Below are 22,590 nucleotides of genomic sequence, written 5' to 3'. Positions count from 1 at the left end.
AATTTTTCGGTTTTCATTTTGCTTTAGGTTTTTCTGTGACTGTGGTGCTGGAACACTGTCTAATCCCTGTACATTAGCTGGTGAGCCTACACATGATACAGATACACTATATGACTCTGCTCCACCTATAGAATCTAATACATTGCAGCACAACTGAATTCCTTCCTTAAAAGAAAAAGTTCTGCCATTCTAACACCATAACTTAAAACATTTTTGGAAGAAGATTTAGTACTTGCCCATGCTACAGGAAGAGACTGTATTAAAAATGGATACATGAGGTCAGCTGACACTATGAAGCTCAAGCTACCAAAAAGAAAGTGGCAATATATTGACTCAGGATCTCAAAGCTGGGTGTTTTAGCATTACTGTGTAAAGACATTTGAAGGGACAGAAGTGGGGGGGAAAAAGCTGCAATTTTGTACAGATACCAACTTCTGAAAAAAAGCTGGTGTTTTTACAACTAGCATTGAATGCAGTCCAATTTGCAGTAGTACTCTCTTCAATAGACAAGCAGCTTTGTTGCTGCCTTTATGGACATGGGTACCAATTGCTTTTTGTAATATGGTAAAAAAATGTGAGCTAGCACTTCTGCGTTACTTTTGATTTTTTTTTTAACATGTATTCAGATTGAGAAATATGATTTTAATGCTTTAATCTCATGTAGTTTGTTGTTTAATTTCAAGCAAAATCTTATTGTACTTGAATGTGCCCTGTTTTGTTAGCACACCTAGACTTGCTGTAACTGTACTCATGTCCCAGTATGTACGTTCTTTCTATGAAAGAGAAAACACTAATCTTAAATTATATCCAGCAATGTTTCTGGTATCCTTTAAGAAAAGTTAAGACTATTATTTCCTTCCCTTCCCTGTGCAGCATTCAAAATCACCCCTAGAAAAGTGAGTGTTTTAATGAGACTTCCTAGGAAGGGATGCACTGTAAAACAAAAGTATTCTTGTAACTCAGTTTTGTGAAAGGTAAAAACTACTATGTTTTAAAGTACACTTTAGAAAGTCTCTTCAAAACAGTCCTGTATTTGAACTCTGTTCATAGGTTTTGTTTTGTTTTGTTTTTTTTCTTTTTGAACAGTTTAGACAACTGGCTGGAAATTAAAACAATTTCCTGCATTAAGCTGAGACAAGTATATATACAGCCCTATACAGTTTCATAGCTTCCCTCCCCCATTTATGTGTATTGGTGACAGTGGGTATAAACAGCCTGAAAGTGTATGCATGTACCATAACATCTAGACTTAATATATTGTGAAGTATTCAATAACCATTATGTAGAAGGTAGGTAAGAATTAAAAGGGTTTAATTTCCTAGAAAGAAAATGGAAAAATGGTCATTTTTAAAAAATAAAGTTTATTAGATCATAATGTTGTCTGAATTTACCACCTTTGTCAAAAAAGCCACCTCAAAGCTTCTGATGTAGTCTATAATTCCTCAATCAAAGTCAGCAACTTATGGACAGCTTCAGCATCTATAGTTGACCTTTCACTAGCCAGGCAAACTTCCCTTAAAATTAAAAAAAAAAAAAGGGGGGGGGGGTTAGTTTAATTTCTACACTGCATCACCACCCATCCCTCTGTTTTAAAAGGTCAGCTGCATGGCAAAATTATATCCAATTATAATTACCGAAATAATCTTAGTGAATGAGTTGTCTTCTCAAATTCTCTTGCTTTTCTATGTCCCTTTTGAATAACTTCCTCTGGAAGATTAGCAAGCCTTGCTGCATTAAAGCCATAGCTTTTAGGACAAGCTCCCTTAATGAATTTATATAGGAAAGTAATAGTCTCTTGACTGGGATCTTCACATTCATTTTCTACCATGCATGCCTAAAAACGAGAAATATTACATTCACATGCTAGCAATGGAAATATCAAATTTGATTCTCAGAAACCTAATCAACTTCTGAATAAGCAGTTTGCACATACCATGTGTCCTAAGCGCACTGCAACGTTTTGAGAATAATCTTCAACTAATGAATGATAGTGGGTAGAAAACAATGTACGACACTTTATATTCTCAGCAAGTTCTTTAACAACTGCACTTGCTATTGCTGTCCCATCAAATGTTGCAGTACCTCTTCCTGTGAAAGTAAAATAAGCATAAATTATGAAGTAATGCAAAAAAAAAAAAAAAAAGATAAAAGTTTTCTTACTTAGGCCCTGTTTAGCCAAATAGGTAGCTTAGCCCTTGGGGAGTGATACTACTCAAGTATCACAGGTCTTCACAAACTTCCTGTTAGTTCTCCTTAAATAGCCTCATTATCCCCATATTATAGCAACTAAATTTGAATAGGATTTAAAAATTTAATAATCAGACTTGAGGGATATCTCATCTTCAGTTGTGGGTCTATGGTACAAAGGTGAGTCCATTAATACTTTTTTAAAATTAATTTGTTTTAAAGATTGCTTTCAAATGGAAATCTTAATGACTTACCTAATTCATCCACCAGTACCAGAGAATGTGCTGTTGCATGTGTAAGTATACTGGCAGTTTCACTCAATTCAACAAAAAATGTACTTTCACCTTGAGGGGGAAAAAGTCACAAATGGGTGATCATTTCAAGATAATTCATCTTTTTTTAAAATATATATATATATATTTTATTGATTTTGTACAGAGAGGAAGGGAGAGAGATAGAGAGCTAGAAACATCGATGAGAGTCATCGATCAGCTGCCTCTTGCACACCTCCTACTGGGGATATGCCCGCAACCAAAGTACATGCCCTTGACCGGAATCGAACCCGGGGCCCTTCAGTCCCCAAGCCGACGCTCTATCCATTGAGCCAAACCGGTTTCGGCGATAATTCATCTTTTAGATTCGTATTATTCATTATCATGAGCTGTCCAGGTAAATCTCAAGAAATGGAGCAGTTTGTTTCACATAACACCAAAAATATAAAATAAAACATCAAATAACAAAGCCTTACACAGAAAAAAACAACACCTCACCTGACATTATTCTGTCTGAGGCACCAAGTCTAGTAAACACTCTATCAACTGGTGTAAGCCTACACACTTCAGCAGGAACGTAACAACCCATCTGGGCAATTACAGCTAATAGGCCGGCCTGTGAATGAGGGAGGAAAAGGTGTTTTATAACTGGTTTAAAGAATACCGTAAGATAGATAGGCATATAGAGAAACATATCCCTATACACAAAAGACAATAAGCCAAGCTAAACATTAATCTTTGCTAAGAAACATGTATAAAAACACTATAAAAAAAGAAAAAATCTTTAAAATCCTAAGTAGGAAAAGTGACACTTAGAAGGCAAAAAGCTTAGCGGCCTGACTGACTTTAAAATTTCAGAGCTTTTGTATATTAACCCACAACACTAGTTGATTCTCAACTCTGATGCCTAGAACCAATTCCAAACCAAATTCATTCATTTCAGATGATGGAATCCTCCCTGTATATTTTTGTTCAACTCTGTGATTTGATTTTTTTTTTTTTTTTATTAAAAATAAAGTGCTTTGGCAACAGACACTAAAATCTGAACAATAGAGAGAGTAGCATGGGTATCCAAATTGTCCACATTTTTTTAATGTTGAAAACCACTATTCTACACTGTATGTCTCTCTCTAGTTAGCAAACCTAGTGAACAAAAGTATAATATAGTACAGGAGAGCAGGAGGGTCAGCAAACATTTCTGTCAAGGGCTCAATGTCTTAGTCACATACTCATTTTTTCTACAACCCATTAAAAATATAAATTATCACATAGGCCAATCCCAGGTATAAAAACAAAACTACATTTGTCTTCCCTAAAAACAGTTCCCAACAGTTACTATGTCACAAATTTTATTTGGTTTTCTGTCTGAATAAGTCTGTCACGGTTCTTTTGTAAGAATTTCCATAAGTCTAAATAATAAAGGGCTTTCCTGAAACATTTGCATAATTTTCATTCATTATATGCATCTACCTTCAGGGGAAATTAATTCAAATCAAAAATTTATAAAGAAATCATGGCCTAAAATCTCCCTTGCCTTTTTAATATATTCTTCCCTTAACATCAGGCAGATAGTGACTTCTGATTCATGAGAAAAAGACAATTCTCAATTTTATAGCAAGAATTTCCCTTTGATTCCTTAAATCACTAATTGAATCCTATGTAATTCATGTGCTATTTGGAAAAGGATGGCCTAAATATGTAATACATTCATTCTTAAACTGTTACAAGTAACTTTCTGTATCAAAACCTGAAGTCAGTTTACCTGTCTCATGAGTGTAGACTTGCCTCCCATGTTAGGTCCAGTAACAAGCACACAAGAAGCTTTGCCATTTTCTTCCTCTTTCTCCTCACAGCCTATTAGAATGTCATTAGGAATAAAGTCATCTCCAAAAAAAGTCTTCGTAATGCAGGGATGGCGGGACCCTTTAAGGTCTAAGAAGATAGGAGTGTCTTCTTTTGGTAATAGAACTACTGGACGACACATAGGACCATCACCCCCTCGACTATAGTTAGCCAAGCACAATAAGACATCTGTTAAAGAGAGAGTGAGGTTCATCATTTTTGAGGTTTCTTGATAATCAGCCAACTTCTATAAAATGTCTTCCAAAAATGCTTTTTCAGTGCGGGTGGTGTGTTCTACTTCCTTCCAGTTTAGATAAACAGTAGTGACATCATTATCACTAACTGCACAATACAGTGCTTTCATTAACTGTTCATGAGTCATTAGCCAAAGTGTTAAAGTATGTGGTTTCATTATGGACTTTATAATTCTGAAGCTAAATTATCACTTTTAGGGAGAAGCAGAACATTCTGACATATGTACAACCAATTTTGAACACCTGTGCCGAGGGAGGATTTTTCTTTTAGTTGATTTTTAGAGAATGGGAGGGAGAGGAGAGAAACAAACATTAATAGATTGCCTCCCATCCATGATCCTTCAGTGCACAGAACAACAAACACTGCAACCAGCTGAACCACATGGGTTAGGGAAAGGACGGATTTTAATAATGCCCAACAAACTTTGAACTGTATTGGCTTGAGGGAAAAAATGTGGCACAATACAAAAATATACTATTCTATTCCAGACAGTTGGGTTCAGATAACAATTATGCTACAAATTTAGGTAAACTGGTAGCTATATTTTTCAAACACACACAAAAATAAAACCCTAAACTATAAAACAGAAGTTTGTCACGTACTCAAATAAGTTGGCCATGAAATACAAAGAAAAATTTATGAAGCTAAGAGATTATAAAATAGTGCTTTTAGAAATTAACTGTAGGAAAGAAAAATGACAATTTGGGACAAGAAAAAGGGAAGATTAAAGTCTTTTGAAAAGGCATGTCAGGATTCATTGAAATACAAAAAATGCAAAAGTCATGAAAAAATTAAGTGATGGGTTAAGGGATAGTTTTCAATTAACACAACAAAAAATATGAGATTAAAAACTGTATTCATGAAAAACTAAAAAATCAATGTAAATTGTCTTAAACCTGGCCAGTGTTGCTCAAGGGTTAAAGCTTAGGCCTTAACCAGAATGGTCTAGGTTCCAATTCCCAGTCAGGGCATGTGGGTAGCCAACCAATCAAGGTGTCTCTCTCAAATCTGTTTTTTCTCCCTCCCTTCCTTCCTTTCATTCTAAAAACTAAAAATCAGTGGAAAAATATCCTCAGATGAGGATTCACACACATTTTAAAAAATCTTTTTAAGACTGAACTAAGGCCAGAAGGCTACTAGTAAGTTTCCAGTGACCAACTTACATGACTATGGTCAAGCCTATTCATTTTGTCTAGTGAGGAGGCAAGTATATTTTATACTTGTCAAAATATAAATAACCTTGTGTTTTAGGAATATGCATCAATGGGCACTCTCCAATGGACTTAAATTTTAATGCACAACTGGAACACAGGAATTTATTAACCAAAGCCTTGGAAGCAAGCTTATTGAAAATCTTACCCAACACTGCGATGCATTCTACAGCAGCCTGCCAATTCTTGTAATTTTTATCAAAGTTATAGAATAGTCTTTGCATGCAGTCCTTCAATGATGCGTCTCTCCGTTCTTCTGCATTTATCAGATTAGCCAACTTCTTCTCAATAGTTTTGGTCCAGTATCGTTTACAGCCCTTCTTGGTTGATTTCAACTCATATTCTTCTGGCAAATTATGGGTAATGAAATTCTCAGGAATTTCCAACTGGTAACGGTTTCTACCAATTCCCCAATAGACTATGGTTCTACAGCCAATTCGACTGCGCTGTTTCTCCAAGTATTCCAAGAGGCTCTGTTCATTTTCTTTTATGTCGGCAAGAGCTTGGTCATAATCAGTGTCAAATCCTACTTTGGGAGTAATCACTCCAGTCTTTCTAGCCTTTTCATGGTCAAAGGCTGTATCCCATCGGTTCAGTTCTACAGTTAAATCGGGAAAATGACCTTCAGGATTTTTCGTCTGCAGAGTAATGACCTGCTTAAGAATGTTAGACTTAAAGTCATCAATGACTTCTTCCATAGTCTCTATAATTTTACATATTACTTTGAATCCTTCCAGAGCAGAAAGGAAATCAATAATCTTTTTTTTGCTGTATGTAGTTTCCTCATACATTATAGCCCTGCTATCTGGGTGGTTCTGGCTCTTCAAGGGAGACCCAACATTATGAATTTTACTCAATAACCTCTCCAGGTCTGGAAGCTTCTTTAAAAGATCTACAACCTCAGTGATTTTGTCAGGCACAAACATTAGGTCTTCAATAGCATCTAAACGATCATTGATAGCAAAAGGGTTACACAGTGGAGCACACAGCCACTGCTTTAGAAGCCGCTTACCAAAAGGAGTATGGCAAGTATCAATCTTCTCTAGTAGGGTACCTTCGGTAGAACCATTTGTTCCATTCAGAAAAATCTCCAAGTTGTTTAATGTCACAGAATCTAGCACCATTCGTTGATTGGCTTTAGAAAAAGCAGCACCAGGTCTTGTAGCACTGACCATGTCAGAATCCAAGGGAATATATTCTTCAAAATTAGCCATTGATAAAAGCTCTTGATCAATAAGGCATTTTTTGAGGTAGAAGACACAACCACCTAGAGCAGAGAGGGCCAATTCACTCTTTTCTCCTGGTGTCAACCCAATAGAATCAGACTCTGAAGTCATACCTTTAAGCACGTGGGGTAACACCACCCCACTGTCCTCATTTAACTTTTCTTTAAAATATCCTTCTTCAAGAAGAGTTCTCAAAGTTTTGGCTGCATCCCAAAACTGGGAGCCTGGTATCAGACCTTCCTGAAGAGCAGAGGATAATGAACCCTTCAGAATCATCTTGGTTTCTGTTGAGAGATTTCCTCTCTCAAACAAGACTTGTACTGGAGGATAATGTGCCACGAGAGTCCTAAACCTTGAGCAATGGCGATCATCTGAAAACTGACCTATGAAAAACTTTCCCAGTGAGGCATCAACAAAGCATACACCATATACTCGAGTGTGGCCAGAAGTATCTTCCTCTTTTTCTTTAAGACTAAGAAGATACTTACTATAGTTCTCAGAAGGGTCCCCTTCCAGCACACTGTACGTCTGTGTACCCTTAGTAATGATCCTACAAATCTCCCTCTTCACCACTCTATCATGCTTAGATATGTGTGCCATCTTTCGGCATCTTGCCTCCATCATTTCTGGGGTCTCGGTCTGTTCCACCCGTGCCACTTTATAGCCCTTCTGAACCAGAGAATCTGAGTATCGGCCAAATGCAATTTCCGGGAAACCAGAATGGGCCCAGGTGCCTTTCATGAATACCAGCCCTAGTTCACTGACTCCAGTAAGAGCATCCATGTGGTACAGCTCATAAAACTTCCCCACCTTATAAAATATGACAAGATCAAAGTTCTGAGACTTAATCTGCCACCACTTCTTCATCCCAGGAGTACAGGAATTAAGAAAATCCTCAGGCACGTAGAGTGTAGATGCATCAAAATCTGGATGATCGGGTCGCCTCCTGTGTATATCTCTCCTCTTCTCTTCTTTAAGCCATTCTAAAGTTTCATGATACCAAACATTTGGGCGACTACTATCATTCCCACTAATGTGGGCTATGGGTTCAGCATTCTGAGGGACAGAGAAAGCAGACAAGGTATTCTTGGTTTCTGAGGAAATGCCAGCTGCTCGCTTACTGACGGGGGGCATTTCCTTCTTTGAAGTTTTCCTTTTGAGGGAGCCGTTTCCAGTCACCATTCTCTTCCGCTTTGGAGCAACTTTGACAAAGCTATGCAGGCCTTCGCTGTCACTATCCCCCACTCCACTGCTTGCTTCATCACTGCTTCCTTCTTCCTTGGCATCTGGCTTGAATTCCACATCGGAACCACCGATGTCACTCTCAGAGTCTGATATGACTCTCTGTTTTTTAATTTGGCGGCTACTTCGCCTAGATCCTTGCATCTTAGGCCGCACTTCCTCTTCGCTCTCAATTTCATTATCTTCTTCATTCTTATCTGATGCATAAGTTGTACCTACCTGGAAGGCAAGGAAAGAACATGTAAAAACAAAGCAAATGTGGAAGAGTACAATACTACTGGGAATACCTCTCGTATACCAAGAGAAAAACGTGTGGCAAAGCCAGGCGCCACATGAACCGCATCCAGCATGGTCAGTGAAGGATTAAAGAAAACAACGAGAGAATATAGTTGGGGCCAGGTGGATCACTGTGCCTGGATGAGTAAACAGTGACACAGCCTGTAAACATTTTACAGTCAGATCACACAAAGCAAAACAAGTAAGTCAAGATGTTTACAATGATTTTCTTTCATATTATTGCACTTCTCTGAACTCTATCAAACTTTGTTTCAGTAGCACTTGCTGCACCTCCCACAGCCTACATCCCTCAGCCACCTAGGATCACGGGGTCGGACCTTAAAGTAAAGCTTAATTGTGCTCAAGCTGGGATTTACATGTGGCTTTGCCATAAGAGGACCATGCCCTCTCATCAGTCTGAGGCTTGAACCTGTCCAAATGCTGTAGCTGCTCTCCACAAAAACCAACCTTGAAAAATGAGAAACCATTCTCTTTCTCAAGGATTTGTTTCACCTAACATTAAAACAGGTATCACACTACAAGATTAAGCAATTCTGTCATGACAGTTCTATCCTATACAATGGTGATGAAGCATGACCATATATATCACAAATGCCCATCTACCCAATAAAAGAGTAACATGCTAATTGACCATATCTTTGTGGTGCCCACTAGCCAATCAGGAGTGACTATGCAAATAAACACAACAAAGATGGCAGGTTAATTTGCATACACAGGCACCAAAGGAGGAGTGGGAGTACGGGGGCGGGGGGGGGGGGGGGGGGGGGGGCGTGCGAGGCAGGCATTCCACACTACCCCAGCTGCTCTGGGCAGCATGGGAAGGTGGAAAGGCAGCTCCAGCCTGAGCAAAGGCAGAGCATGCAGCAAGGGGAAAGAAGGCCCATTCTTGCACGAATCTTTGTGCATCGGGCTTCTAGTAATTGATGTATTCATTAGTCATAGCTATAGAAATAAAATCTTTAAGTCTCCCTCTGTTTTACCTTCCAGGGTTATCTCTTCTACAGATAATTATATAGTTTGATTACCATTTTATATACCAATTATTTTTCAACCCAAGGATATGTCCAGATAAGGGGTAGAGAAACATCTATTGATCTGTCTCCCTTAAACACCCCTATCGGGAATCAAACCTACAACCTAGCCAGCCAGTGTTGCTCAGTGATTAAGCATCAACCTATGAACCAGGAGGTCATGGTTCAATACCCAGTCAGGGCACATGCCCAGGTAGTGGACATGATCCCCAATAGGGAGCATGCAGGAGACAGCCAATTAATGATTCTCTCTCTCTCTGAAGTCAATAAAAATATATTTAAAAAAGAAAAAAACAAACAAAAAAACACAACCTAGGTATGTACCAACTGAGAATTGAACCCACAACCTTTTAGTGTACAGGATGACACTCCAACTAACTGGGCCCCTTTTATATATTCTTTAGTATAATTAAGCAATAGGTAATCTACACTGATTTTAGGACCCTTAATCTTCCACAAGCCAACAGTATCTTAGGCAAAGCACATCTATCTACTTATGGGATCTCTGTAGTTACTATCCATCAAGTTCTAAACCTGATTAATGTTATGATCCCCTGGTCTCAACCTCAAAATTAAAAACTTTTCTTTCATTTCTCTTAAAATACTCATTATGTTAACTCACATATACCCTCATCTATAAAACAGAATAAAACAAAAATCAAGCTTATAGATGCATCTCTTTTAAACACATACATCATTAATTTACTAAATTAGAAAATGTTTTAAATAAACAAGTTAACTGTTTTAAATTAACAAATCACTTGTTCATTTTCTTAACAAGATTTAATTCCATCAAATAGTGACCATTAACATTTGAAACCAAGGTTATACTTCAAAGTTACTCAACCTCTATCCTTATACAACAAAAAGTATTAGAGCATATAAATGGATAATGAATTTTCTAAATTGGACATTCTGACCAATTTGATTACTTTGTCCTTACTGGCCCTAGCTCCCTACTTATTACCACCTCTTATAGCATGTGTCTTCCAGCAGGCTTGAGGACATTAATAAAATGGGGTGTTGGGCTGCAGAGACTCTATGTAATCTAACTTACCCTACAATCCAGGGAAGTATAAAAGTATGTGTCCATGAGTACTAAAGTATATGCAGAAGTAAAACAAGAGAACGTCACTTTAATGTGCCACCCTTTTCCATCATTCTCCTAGCAGAAATAACTGCAATGTCTCACCTCCATTTCCTCCTCCTCTGGTTCTGAGGGCTCATCACACACTGCCAATTCAAGTCTCTTAATCTTATCTTTATTCAAGGCTTCATCTGCACGCTGCATTGCTCTGAGTATTTCAGGCTTTGAACTGTAAAAATGACCTCCTTTCTGGGCTTCCTTTGATTTTGAACCTAAAAATATATATTAATAAGAATTGTTGGCTAGATAGTTGGTTCAACCTATAACACCTGCCCAAATGAACAAGAATAACAACAATCAAGTATAACTTTTGCTATACCATTATTTTCATTAATAAAACTAGATCAATAAAGCCCACAAGGAAGTTATTTTCAGGGTAAAACTACCAGCGAAACTGAAATTACCTATTTTACTTCCTTGCACTTGTATCACCCAGGACTACGAAGTCGCTATTCTAATGACCTGGGACTATAGCCTAAGCAAACTGGTAAGGCATACCTCTTCAGGTGAGGTATGAGTTGTAAAGGGGTTTGTTTTGAGACTTTTTAAAAAAATTACTTCAGGAAGGCAAAGACTACACATGTTAAATGAAGTTATGATAATTAAAAATAAGTTTACCCTGCCCAGCCGGCATGGCTCAGTGGTTGAGTATCAACCTATGAACCAGGAGATCATGGTTCGATTCCTGATCAGGACACATGCCCAGGTTGCAGGCGTGGTCCCCAGTGTGGGGGCATGCAGGAGGCAGCCTATCAGTGATTCTCTCTCATCAATGATGTTTCCATCTTCTCCCTCTACCTTCTCTCTGAAATCAATAAACTTTAATTTTTAAAACTGTAATATTAACTGAGCAAAAAGGTTAATGGTACAAAATTACTTGGTTCTTTTCTAGGAATCATAACTAGGAATGTCTGTTTTCTCCTGCCCAAACGTAACTATAATTTAAAAACAAACGTGAATCTAAATTAAAGAGATCCCAACTTCTTTCTGTATACTAAAAATAATAGGACATCCTAAATTTTCATGGATTTAGCAACTTTTATGGGCTACCTAAAATAATGATTTCCCATTTCTCTAAAAAGCTGCACCAAAGCTACAAATTGCAACAATCAAATTCATTTGTAGAGAGGCTCTCAACTTTCCTCCATGTGCCTATTGCAGTTGTACTCACCCCTCACCTCCCTAAATTCCCCATTTGCCAAAGCTGTGTTTAGAATCTCACAATTACTCCTGGAAAAAGACCTCATTCAACATAAGAGTCCAACTCACTCATTCTGTATGAGTAAACAGTATCAAAAATAAATCACTTTGGCCTTGGCCACTGTGGCTCAGTTGGTTGGAGCGTCTCCCATACACCAAAAGATGGCAGGCTTGATTCCAGGTCAGGGCATATACCCAGGTTTCAGGTTCGGGTGCATATGGGAGGACACTGATAGATGTTTCTCTCTGACATTGGTGTTACTCTCTCACCCTTCCTTTCTCTAAAAGTCAATTAAAAATATTTTTTTAAGAAATTACTTCATTGACCAAGATGGTACAGCAAATTAGTGGAACAGACTAAATTTTCTGCTTTAGCTCAATGGGAAGAAGTCAGACAAAAGGAGGTCTTGAAGACAGGATCAAGGGGTTAGCCCCAAGTCAAGCTGCCGCTGCCCACTGCTCCCCTGGCTACATGTCTTATGGGGACCCTTAGAAAAAGTTCATGCCTGGGAAGGGCCACAGGTGTGCTCTTGTGTGAGCCCACATTAAGTCTTTGCCCTTGAAGGCTTTTTATTTATTTATTTATTTTTCCTGCAGCAAGAATCTTAGGGAAGACTTTCAGTAGACTATTCATCAACTTTCCAGATGCATTTTTAATATGTTGATGCATCAAAATGAGCATATTGGGGTGTTTTGGATAATAGTTTGGTCTATTTTACTATTTCACTTTATCTTAGATCTCTCTGGCTTTAATGGTGTTTTTTTTTATTTGTTCCCCAACTTCATCTGTCCTTGGGTTTAGCTGCTACAAATGGCCTTGAGTCTTTGTTCTCTATTTTCCTAGGCCAGTGTGATTCAGGCTATGCATTTTCTGGTTAGGAAGAAGGGTACAAACCATGTGCTCTCGTGTCCTTGCTTAGGGAAGATATGGTCTTGCAACTCACAAGCTGCCCAAATTGTTGGGCCTTATTTAATTTTCTTGTCTCTTCTGATTCCACAACAATGAGTTCAAAAATGTCCTAGGCTGGCCATAGCAAGTATGATTCAGTTGGTTGGAGTATCGTCCCGTACACCAAAGGTGAGTTTGATTCCCAACTGGGGTGCATACCCAGATTGCAAGTTCAATCCCTGTTGGGGCATGTGCAAGGCAACTGATCGATGTCTCTCTCACATCAATGTTTCTGTCTCTCTCTTTCTCTCTCTTAAAAAAAAGTCCTGCCAAAACCGGTTTGGCTCAGTGGATAGAGCATCAGCCTGCGGACTAAAAGGTCCCAGGTACGATTCCAGTCAAGGGCATATACCTTGGTTGCCGGCACATTCCCAGTGGGGGCTGTGCAGGAGGCAGCTGACCAATGTTTCTCTGTCGTCGATGTTTCTATCTCTTTCACTTTCCTCTCTGTAAAAAAAATCAATTAAAATATATATTAAAAAAAAAAAAAAAAGTCCTAGCTTGGAAAATCTGAGGATAAAGACTTGTTTAGCCGAGACCGGTTTGGCTCAATGGATGGAGCGTCGGCTTGGGGACTGAAGGACCCTTGTCCCGGGTTCGATTCTGATCAAGGGCATGTATCTTGGTTGCGGGCATATCCCCAGTAGGGGTGTGCAAGAGGCAGCTGATCGATGACTCTCATCGATGTTTCTATCTCTCTCCCTTCCTCTCTGTACAAAATCAATAAAATATATTAAAAAAAAAAAAAAAGACTTGTTTAGGTTCGATGCTTGAGTGTACACTGTGTTATGCAATCATACTATGCATGCTTATGTAATTCAAGAGATTTGACAGGATGCACAAAACTAACCCAAGTGAAGCTACACACTTGTAGTCTGCTGATACCTGTGAAAAATGGCTGAGCTGAGAAAAGAAAATTCAAATTCCAGAAGTTTGATATGAAAGTGAACTCAGATGTGCTCAATTCAATGGTGATGATTTTTTTTAAACTTTTTTTTTTTTTTTTGAGACAGAGAGAGGAAGTGGAGGAAGAAAGGAAGGGGGGGAGAGGGTAAGAGAGATAAACACTGATTTGTTGTTCCATATATATATATATATATATATATATATATGCATTGCTTATTTCTTTCTTGTATGTGCCCTGACTGGGGATCAAACCAGCAACTTTTGTGTATCAGGACCTTGGTCTAACCAACTGAGCTACCCAGCCAGGGCATAAGTGAGGATTTTGAAGGCCAGGAAAGCATACATTCCATTTGTGCTAGAGAATGCCATTCATCTATATGCTATGTATCCTGATTACATTGCCTTTCTTTTTCATACTTTAAGACAGTGTTTCCCAAAGTGTGGTACGCATACCCCAAGGGGTATGGGAAGAGTTTGGTGGGGGTACGCGTTGCACCGGAGTTTGGTGGGGATATGCACTGCACTGTGCTTAGCTGCACCTAACTCTACGTTCTCATGAGTACAAGGGGTTCTCAGCGTTATGAAAATTATAGAAGGGGTACACATATGTCAAAAGTTTGGGAAACACTGCTTTAAGATATTGTTTAATTTACCATTTTCATATCTGAATTTGATATTTTGGTCCAAAGCTTAAGATTTGATTATGATATCATCTTTCCTTTAAGGGCATAATATGCTCTGCCAGTGTGGCTCAGTGGTTGAGTGCTGACCGATGAACCAGGAGGTCACAGTTCTATCCCCAGTCAGGGCAGTAGGGGGTGTGCAGGAAGTAGCCCATCAATAATTCTCATCATTGATGTCTCCCTCTCTGAAATCAATAAAAATATATTTGGGGGGGGGAGGGGAGCATGATACTGCTGTAAGTCACTTAAAGGACACAAGTATTCCATTCCACACACCAACTAGTTGAAAACCTGATGCATCTTAATCCTTTTCCCATGCTAAAATCTTTGCCCCATCACTCCTATATAGTCATTGTATAGGAGATGCTGACACTTCACATGTGTGGGCTCTGTCATTCTCATACTTACACTTACACACACACACACACACACAGTCACTCTCACTCTTCAGAGTGACTCTCTTACCTGTGTATGGCTTTAATAGCCTTCTGCTAACCCATCCCCTTGTTGGGCTGTCATCAAAAAACTGTACGTGAACTCGGGCAGACTTCCCTTTCTCACGGATGAATGTTCCATCAAAAGGGTGGTTGTAAACCAGGCAAGGCCACCAGGGATAACCCTCCATCTTGGCCCAAACCAAATCACCTGGTGAGAAGTCACAAGAACTGTTGCCAAAAGGAAATACATAACTTGATTAATATTTGGTTAAGTTTCATCCAAGGGAATTAATTACCCATGAATAAACAATTCCAAGGAAGATATTAAGAGTCCTCTGAAGTATTCTGGCATTAACATTCAAGCACAGACATTCTAGACTAAATGATTTTTCAAAATCAAATTATCAAGTATATTTTAAACAATAAGCAATGTCACAATACATAAGACATAAGCCAAACATAAGTATAATGAATTTTGCTATTAAGATGAAAAATTTTCAAAGAATCTTTGGTAGAATGTTGATGGCAAGAAAAAGATTTAGACTCGATGTACATATTGCTCTCCAAATTACAAAACATACCTATACTTACTCCAATATGTTATATGTCAGGAAGTGGCTCCAGTATTTATTAACCCCTTGCACTCCGAACCATTCTGGACATTGGCTACCAGCTACTCGACGCTACTTTGCGGCGGAAACGTGCGTTGAAATAACTCAATTCCCCATAATCACTAATAAACTGCAATGTCCCCTGAGAGCGGACATCCGAGTGATATGCTAGAATTCCGATGTCCCCTGAGAGGGGACAGCGGAGTGCAAAGCGTTAATAAAATACCAAACATACCCACTATGTAATTTGCTAATTATATTAACTGCCAGTGGCCCAGTGCACGAAATTTGTGCACATGGGGAGGGAGAGGGTCCCTCAGCCCAGCAGCCTGCACTCTCTCCAATCTGGGACCCCTTGGGGGATGTCGGACTGCCAGTTTAGTCCTCTCACAATTCGGCACCCCTGGCTCCTAACCTCTCACCTGCCTGCCTGCCAGCCTGCTCACCCCCAACTGCACCCCCTGCTGGCCTGATGGCCGCTAACTGCCTCTGCCTTGGCCCTACCACCATGGCTTTGTCCAGAAGGTCTCCCAGTATAATTAGCATATTGCCGTTTTATTAGTATAGACTAGAGGCCTGGTTCACAACATTCGTACACTGGGGGTCGGGGGGTCCTTCAGCCTGGCCTGCACCCTCTCGCAATCTGTTGGCACTGCAGCTATGCTTGCCAGCCGTGAGCCCAGCTTCTAGCTAAGCAGCAATCCCCCTGTGGAAGCACACTGGCCACCAGGGGGCAGTTCCTGCATTGAGTGTCTGCTCCCTGGTGGTCAGTGCATGTCATAGTGACCCTTCCTTCTGCCTTTCGGTAGATTTTCATATTAGCCTTTTATTATATAGGATTACCTCATTAGACTTTGCTTGTGCTCTTTAGTTAAGCTCCTCTATATCCCAAACACTACAAAAGCTACCTACCAGTCACTACTGACCACCTGCTATTAAAAATCTAGTTTTATGGGGGAAAAGTCAACAGATAAGTGCCCAAAATATAGAGTGCAAAATGCCTACAGAAGCACAACAATTTAATCTTCACAAAAACTGATTTAGCCCTAAAAGCTTCCTGCAAAAGGGAAAGGAGCAAGGGGAGAGAAAAGAGAAGAATCTAGCTAACAGACTACAGCCCCTCAATGATAGAGGCCACAATGCTGATAAACCCTGATAAAAGATTCACTGAATAACTACTAGAATAAGTACATTACAAACAATATTTTAAACTTTTTATTTTTTTAATATTATAGACATTTTAGAAAGTGATCAGTAGTCAATGGAGGCCACCTTATTCAGACCCAATCAGGAAAATAATGTGTTCCTTTCTTCACACTATGTGTGCAAAGACACGGGAGCGTAACTTCAGCTAGTAGTTGTTAAGGGCCTTTATAAGTACATATATTCTTTTCTCAATTTATAGAAATCTATAGCTACCTATACTTTCTAAATATTGCCACCAAGCATGGGTCATCTTCAAACAGGAAGCTCTGTCTGCACAATTCAAAGTTCTTATCACAGCTTCTTCCTTACTACAATAATATATCTATTAATTAATAGGAGACAAAGACCTTTATCACTGTGCCTCACTGTGAGGAACGGTTTGTTTACAGGCCTCCCCAAAGTTAAACAGGCTTTCCCTTCACTTAGGCAGATGGCCACTTAACTACAAGGCCTATCACACTATTATCAGAAAACCACAAGCTGCCCTAGCCAGGTAGCTCAGTGGTGAGAGCATCATCCCAATATACCAAGGTTTCGGGTTGGATCCCCAATCAGGGCACATACTACAATCAACCAATGTGTGCATAATTAAGCAGAATAACAAATCTGTTTTTTCCCCTTTCTCTCTAAAATCAGTATTTAGAAAAACAATTTTTTTTAAATCTAGTATCAAATGCCCATCTTTCTTAAATACTGTGGAAATGGTCCCCATAGTATAATAGGTCAAGTGTAAATAATGCTGTTTTCACATTATTTATGCTTTTAAATGTCTCCTGAGGTCCTTACTAACATTTGAGGTCAGACGTCAAAAAACAAATAGGCTCTCCCTGTCTTCTAACTTTCCCCTGTCCTTCCCCCAGGTGTGTCACCTTGCCTTTCTCTCTCTAAGCTTCAAGGGCCCTTCTTCTGCCTATGCAGCCCAGGTGGCTCACTTCTATAACTTTCTAAATAAACTTTCCTATAATTTGAAGCAAAATAGGATATGCTCCCTACACAATACATAAAGCACAACCATACAATAAATGTATGCAGGAATGGATGCAGGAATAATCTATTCATGTTCAAGCAAACTGTTAAGAAGGGTGCATATGTAGAGAAGGAAAAAATATTTTTCCCTTCTACCCTTCTGAGTTCTTGGCTAAAATCTTCAGTAATAAAAGATCAACAAGAGAAAGGCAAACAAAAGACTATTAACATGCAGACCTCGCCGAAACCGGTTTGGCTCAGTGGTAGAGCGTCTGAGGACTGAAAGGTCCCGGGTTCGATTCCGGTCAAGGGCAAGTACATTGGTTGTGGGCATATCCCCTGTAGGGGGTGTGCAAGAGGCAGCTGGTCGATGTTTCTCTCATCGACGTTTCTAGCTCTCTCTCTCTCTCTCTCTCTCCCTTCCTCTCTGTAAAAAAAATCAATAAAATGTATTTTAAAAAAAACAAAAAAAACATGCAGACCTCCTGTATTCATGGGAGATACTAAGGAAAACTCAGTAACTCCCAGGGACAGCCCAAGTCACCGCCTTAAATACCGCCTGCAGTTACAGACAAAAGAAAGATGGAGAGGCGGTTAAGGAAGGTTACCAGGAAAAGAACAGTTAGCAAGGGTAAAGTCGTTATGCAGATTTAAGTCGTGCCTTCTCCAGTAACAGTCTTACAATTTAGTCATCCTTCTTACTGACACACAAAGGAGAATATCCTTACAAATGGAGATTTCCTTTATAAATGTAAATTTCCTGTACAGATGAGTAACTTCTAGTTTTTATGTCTGCTATTTCTCAAAAATAATCAGGCTAGCCGAGACCAGTTTGGCCCAGTGGATAGAGCGTCGGCTTGGGGACAGAAGGGTCCCCGGTTCGATTCCAGTCAGGGGCATGTACCTTGGTTGCGGGCACATCCCCAGTAGGGGGTGTGCAAGAGGCAGTTGATCGTTGATCGATGACTCTCTCATCGATGTTTCTAACTTGCTATCTCTCTCCCTTCCTCTCTGTACAAAATCAATAAAATATATTTTTAAAAAAATAATAATAATCAGGCTCGGCCGAAACTGGTTTGGCTCAGTGGTAGAGCCTCAGCCTGCGAACTGAAAGGTCCCAGGTTCGATTCCCGTCAAGGGCATGTACATTGGTTGCGGACACATCCCCGGTAGGGGGTGTGCAGGAGGCAGCTGGTCGATGTTTCTCTCTCATTGACGTTTCTAGCTCTCTCTCTCCCTTTCTGTAAAAAATCAATAAAAATATTTTATTTTATTTTTAAAAAAAAGAATGTAGCTTTAAAAAAAAAAAAAAGTTGCTTAAATGAGGGCAACACTATAATTACACTTGGACTATGGAAAAAGCTGTAGAACATTAAAAACTTAGAGGACATTTCAAATCAACTACTCAGAACCACTAATCAACTCTTGGATCTTGGAGTTCTGAGAGGCCTGTATGGCAGTCTTGCAAATTCAGAGACCTCAAGTAACCACATAGGATGATCTGAAATTAGAAATTTTTTTTTTTTTTTAACTAAAAGCAGTTTATGGTGGATAGTCATGTCCTAGGCCTGTATCTTCCGATAATGGTCAATCTTTAGCTTAACTGAGTCTTCTATTATGGGTTTGTGTTTTGTTTTTGTTTTTGTTTTTTTTTCATTTACAATAACATACCTTTGAATGTCAAATTAATTTTCTTTTTCCAGACCCAAAGCACAGGCACCATTCTGTAGAGACCACAAACCCTCATTGTTATTGAGTTAATTGTGTGTGTTTTTTGGGTTTTTTTTATATGTTTTTATTGACTTAGAGAGAAAGGGAGATAAACATCAATGAGAAAAGCACCATCGATTGCTGCATTCTGCACATCCCCTGCTTGGGATGGAGCCCAAAATCCACTGGGAATCTAACCAACGACACTCAACTACTGAGCCACATCAGCCAGGCTTAAGTTAATTGTTGACTGTTAACTATTCTATACCCACCTATGTAAAAGAAGTAGGTGTCTGTCATTTTGTTTTTTATCCAATCCCACAGGTTTCCCCACTTTGCTTTCTCCCATCTCCCTAATTTTTCACCAAGGGATTTCATGTAACTCATGTGCTTAATTGCAGAGTATAAAATAAGGTGCAAATTTGCCCTTCTCTGAGCATTATTATTCAATCAATTGAGATTTTGCTTCCTGGCAATTGTGGATAGTTTTTTTTTAATAAACTCACAAAAATTTATCTACAGATTTAAATGTTTATGTTGACACTTTCTATCCCCTGAACCTGTTTCTTACTTTCAAATAGCTACCATTACACTTTATGCCTAAAACAACACCTGGGATATAGTAAATGTGAGCTTTTCAAAATATCACCCTCTACTCTGACAAAAGGACAGCCAAACCCTGGGACAGTACTGAAATGCCCAGAAAACAGGACACTTCCAGGCAGGCTGCCCCCACAATCCTGTCGGTACATGGCTGCCCAGGGCCAGATCAAATATTTATGGACTTTCTCAACTCCGAAAATATTATATGGTATCCCGTCCTCCCATGGAATACCATATAACATTTTCTTCGACTTATCGGGTGGGTAGAGGTGGAGATAAATAGTAATGGGGGGGGGGGGTTAAATTAATAAATATTAGCCCGGCCAGTGTGGCCCAGTGATTGAGCATCGACCTATGAACCAGGTCACAGTTCAATTCCCAGTCAGAGCACATGTCCCGGTTGTGGGCTCGATCCCCAGTAGGGGGCGGGCTGGAGGCAGTCTATCAATGATTCTCTCACATCATTGATGTTTCTATCTCTCCCTCTCCCTTCCTCTCTCAAATCAATAAAAATGTATCTTAAAAAAAAAAGATTCTCACCCTCGCCCATGTTGTTCAGTGTCAGACATCTGCCTGCGCACCCAAAGGTCAAGGGCGTGATTCCTGGTCTCGGGCAGGTACCTGGGTTGCAGGTTCGCTCCCGCCCAGCTTAGGGTGCGTGCAGGAGGCGACCAGCCAGCGTCTCTCTCTCTCTCACTCACAGATGTTTCTCTCCCTCCCTCTTCCCCTCCTTTTCACTCTCTCTGTAAAGCAATTACAAAATATCCTAAGGTGAGGATTTAAAAGTTTTTTAATTAATAGATTCTCAACTTTTCACTTGCTTTGGTGTATATGCTACCTACTACGGGATAACCCGTAGTAGGTAGCATATACACCAAAGCAAGTGAAAAGGCGGATCCCAGCACTTGCTGCTCCCCCAACCCCGTCCCTATAACTCACTGGGCCCAATCAGGGCCCCTGGTTTTGCGGTGGGACACACCTCCGCGCTCCCAGCTGGAGAGGCACCCAACTCCGAACTCCCACAGCACAACACAAAAACTCAACAACAACAACAAAAAAAAAAAAACAGGCCGAGGGCCCATCGCCCCGGCAGCGTCTTGGCATCGGAGCCTCATATCCAAACATTAAGTTGAGTTCCCCGAACGCCTACTGGAGCCCCGATTCATTGTTACCCCAGTTTCTGAAAGAGAAGCCTCCTCCCGACTCCCACGTTCCCCCTCCCGCAGGCACTCCTTTTCCCCCGCCACGCCTCCCCGGCCTCGGGCGAGCACCACCTCCCGCCAGGTGCTGGCTATGCATGCACCCCGAAAAGGAGCATGCAAACAAAGTCCTCCCCCTCTGCCATCGACCCCCGGGGTTCCCATCTCTCTCCATTCTCCCCGCGTCCCGTGCAGCTAGCACTGCTCTCCCTCCCCCCAGACCCCCAACCTCTTCCTTCCAGCTCGGCCGCCTCCCCTCCCCCCAGCCCCTTCCTCCTGCAGCCCATTTCCTCCGACCTTGTTTACACTCTACACACACTTCCAAGCCAAGGGTGCAGCCCCACCTCCTCCTCCGAGCCCGGGGCCCGGCCGCACACACACCCCCCCCCCACCCAAGGTCCCCAAAGCGAGCCACCCCCCCTTCCCCGAGCTCCGCGGTCTGGCCGCCGAGCCCCACCCCCACACGCCGCTACCTGGAGGAAACCGCAGGAGTCGTCGACCTCCGCAGCCCTCCGTTGAGGTTCCTCGCCTCGGGCGACGACGCGGAGCGCCCAGGCCCGACCTCGTTCCGGGCCACATCCTCGCCGGGGGAAGGGGAGGCCCCGCCGGCGGCGGCGGCGGCGTCTCCACCTGAGGCCTTGGCCGGGGCCTTGTTGGCATTATTCATCCCCCCCGGGGACTTGGGGAAGAAGCTGAACAGCGTGCTCTGCCGCGACATGGCGACAGACGGCGAGGCCCAACCGCTCCTATCGGTTCGAGCGACCGGAGGGACCGCATCCACCGCGCGGCGCCTGCTGGCGGGAAATCTGGGAGGGCGGCGCGCGCGGCGCTGGGGGAACGCCGGCCTCGGCCGCCAATCGGCGAGCGCCTCGGTGTGCGCGCGTGACGTCACGGTGACGCGCGCACCCACCCGTCTCGCCCCCTCGAGGCGACGTGGGGAGGGGCGGGGCCGGGCGCGCGCGTGCGCTGCGCGGTGTACAGTTCCCGTGTGTCGCCCCCGACCCCATCCCCGCGCGCCGGCCCCCGAGGCGGGAACGGCCTTGAGCCTGGTGCGCGGACGCGGGGGGCTGGTCTGGGCTGGAACACCTGGGCCGGAAGCTGGGCGCAGCTGCGGGGCTACGGGTCGCGAAAAGCCTTTCCGCTCTGCCAGGAGGAGAGCGGTGGTCGTGGGTGTGGCTGAGGTCTCGGGCGGGGAAAGAGACCCTTGCAGGGAAATGCTTTCCACCCAGCGCCCGATTGAAAAATCCTGCGCTTGGAACCGGAAAATGAGACTCAAGACTTTTGTCAGCAACATTATCAAATCTGTTCACGTTGGATTCGCAAACCTTTGCACATAGTAGGCACTTGGTAAATACTTGTTAAATACAAATTAACCTGGTAAAGATAGTGGGGTAATTTGCATATGCAGGC

At 41.4% G+C, this 22,590-nt stretch overlaps 2 protein-coding genes across 3 annotated transcripts in view; one reads left to right on the top strand and one right to left on the bottom strand.

Moving 5' to 3' along the window:
* FBXO11 (F-box protein 11) overlaps positions 1-1,375 on the top strand; it is an 89,979-nt gene extending 88,604 nt beyond the window's left edge. For both annotated transcript variants that reach the window (XM_084901000.1, XM_084900999.1), the window contains exon 23: positions 28-1,375. In XM_084901000.1, coding sequence (XP_084757126.1) covers positions 28-157 — 130 coding nt within the window. In that variant the 3' untranslated portion in view covers positions 158-1,375. The remainder of the gene's footprint in view (positions 1-27) is intronic.
* On the bottom strand, positions 1,341-22,047 carry MSH6 (mutS homolog 6). The gene is made up of 10 exons (XM_084900992.1): positions 21,654-22,047; positions 14,914-15,113; positions 10,756-10,922; positions 5,916-8,454; positions 4,222-4,490; positions 2,958-3,075; positions 2,442-2,531; positions 1,934-2,088; positions 1,635-1,834; positions 1,341-1,514 (listed from the first exon to the last, which is right to left on the bottom strand). Exons 1-10 carry the CDS (start codon positions 21,896-21,898, stop codon positions 1,433-1,435), a joined length of 4,065 nt encoding a protein of 1,354 aa, XP_084757118.1. The 5' UTR covers positions 21,899-22,047; the 3' UTR covers positions 1,341-1,432.
* Positions 22,048-22,590: the final 543 nt, after the last annotated feature.

Source organism: Pipistrellus hanaki (assembly GCF_964339955.1).
Source record: "Pipistrellus hanaki genome assembly, chromosome: 12".
In the NCBI taxonomy this organism is placed as follows: Eukaryota; Metazoa; Chordata; class Mammalia; order Chiroptera; family Vespertilionidae; genus Pipistrellus; species Pipistrellus hanaki.
This window is presented reverse-complemented; position numbering and strand designations above follow the sequence as displayed.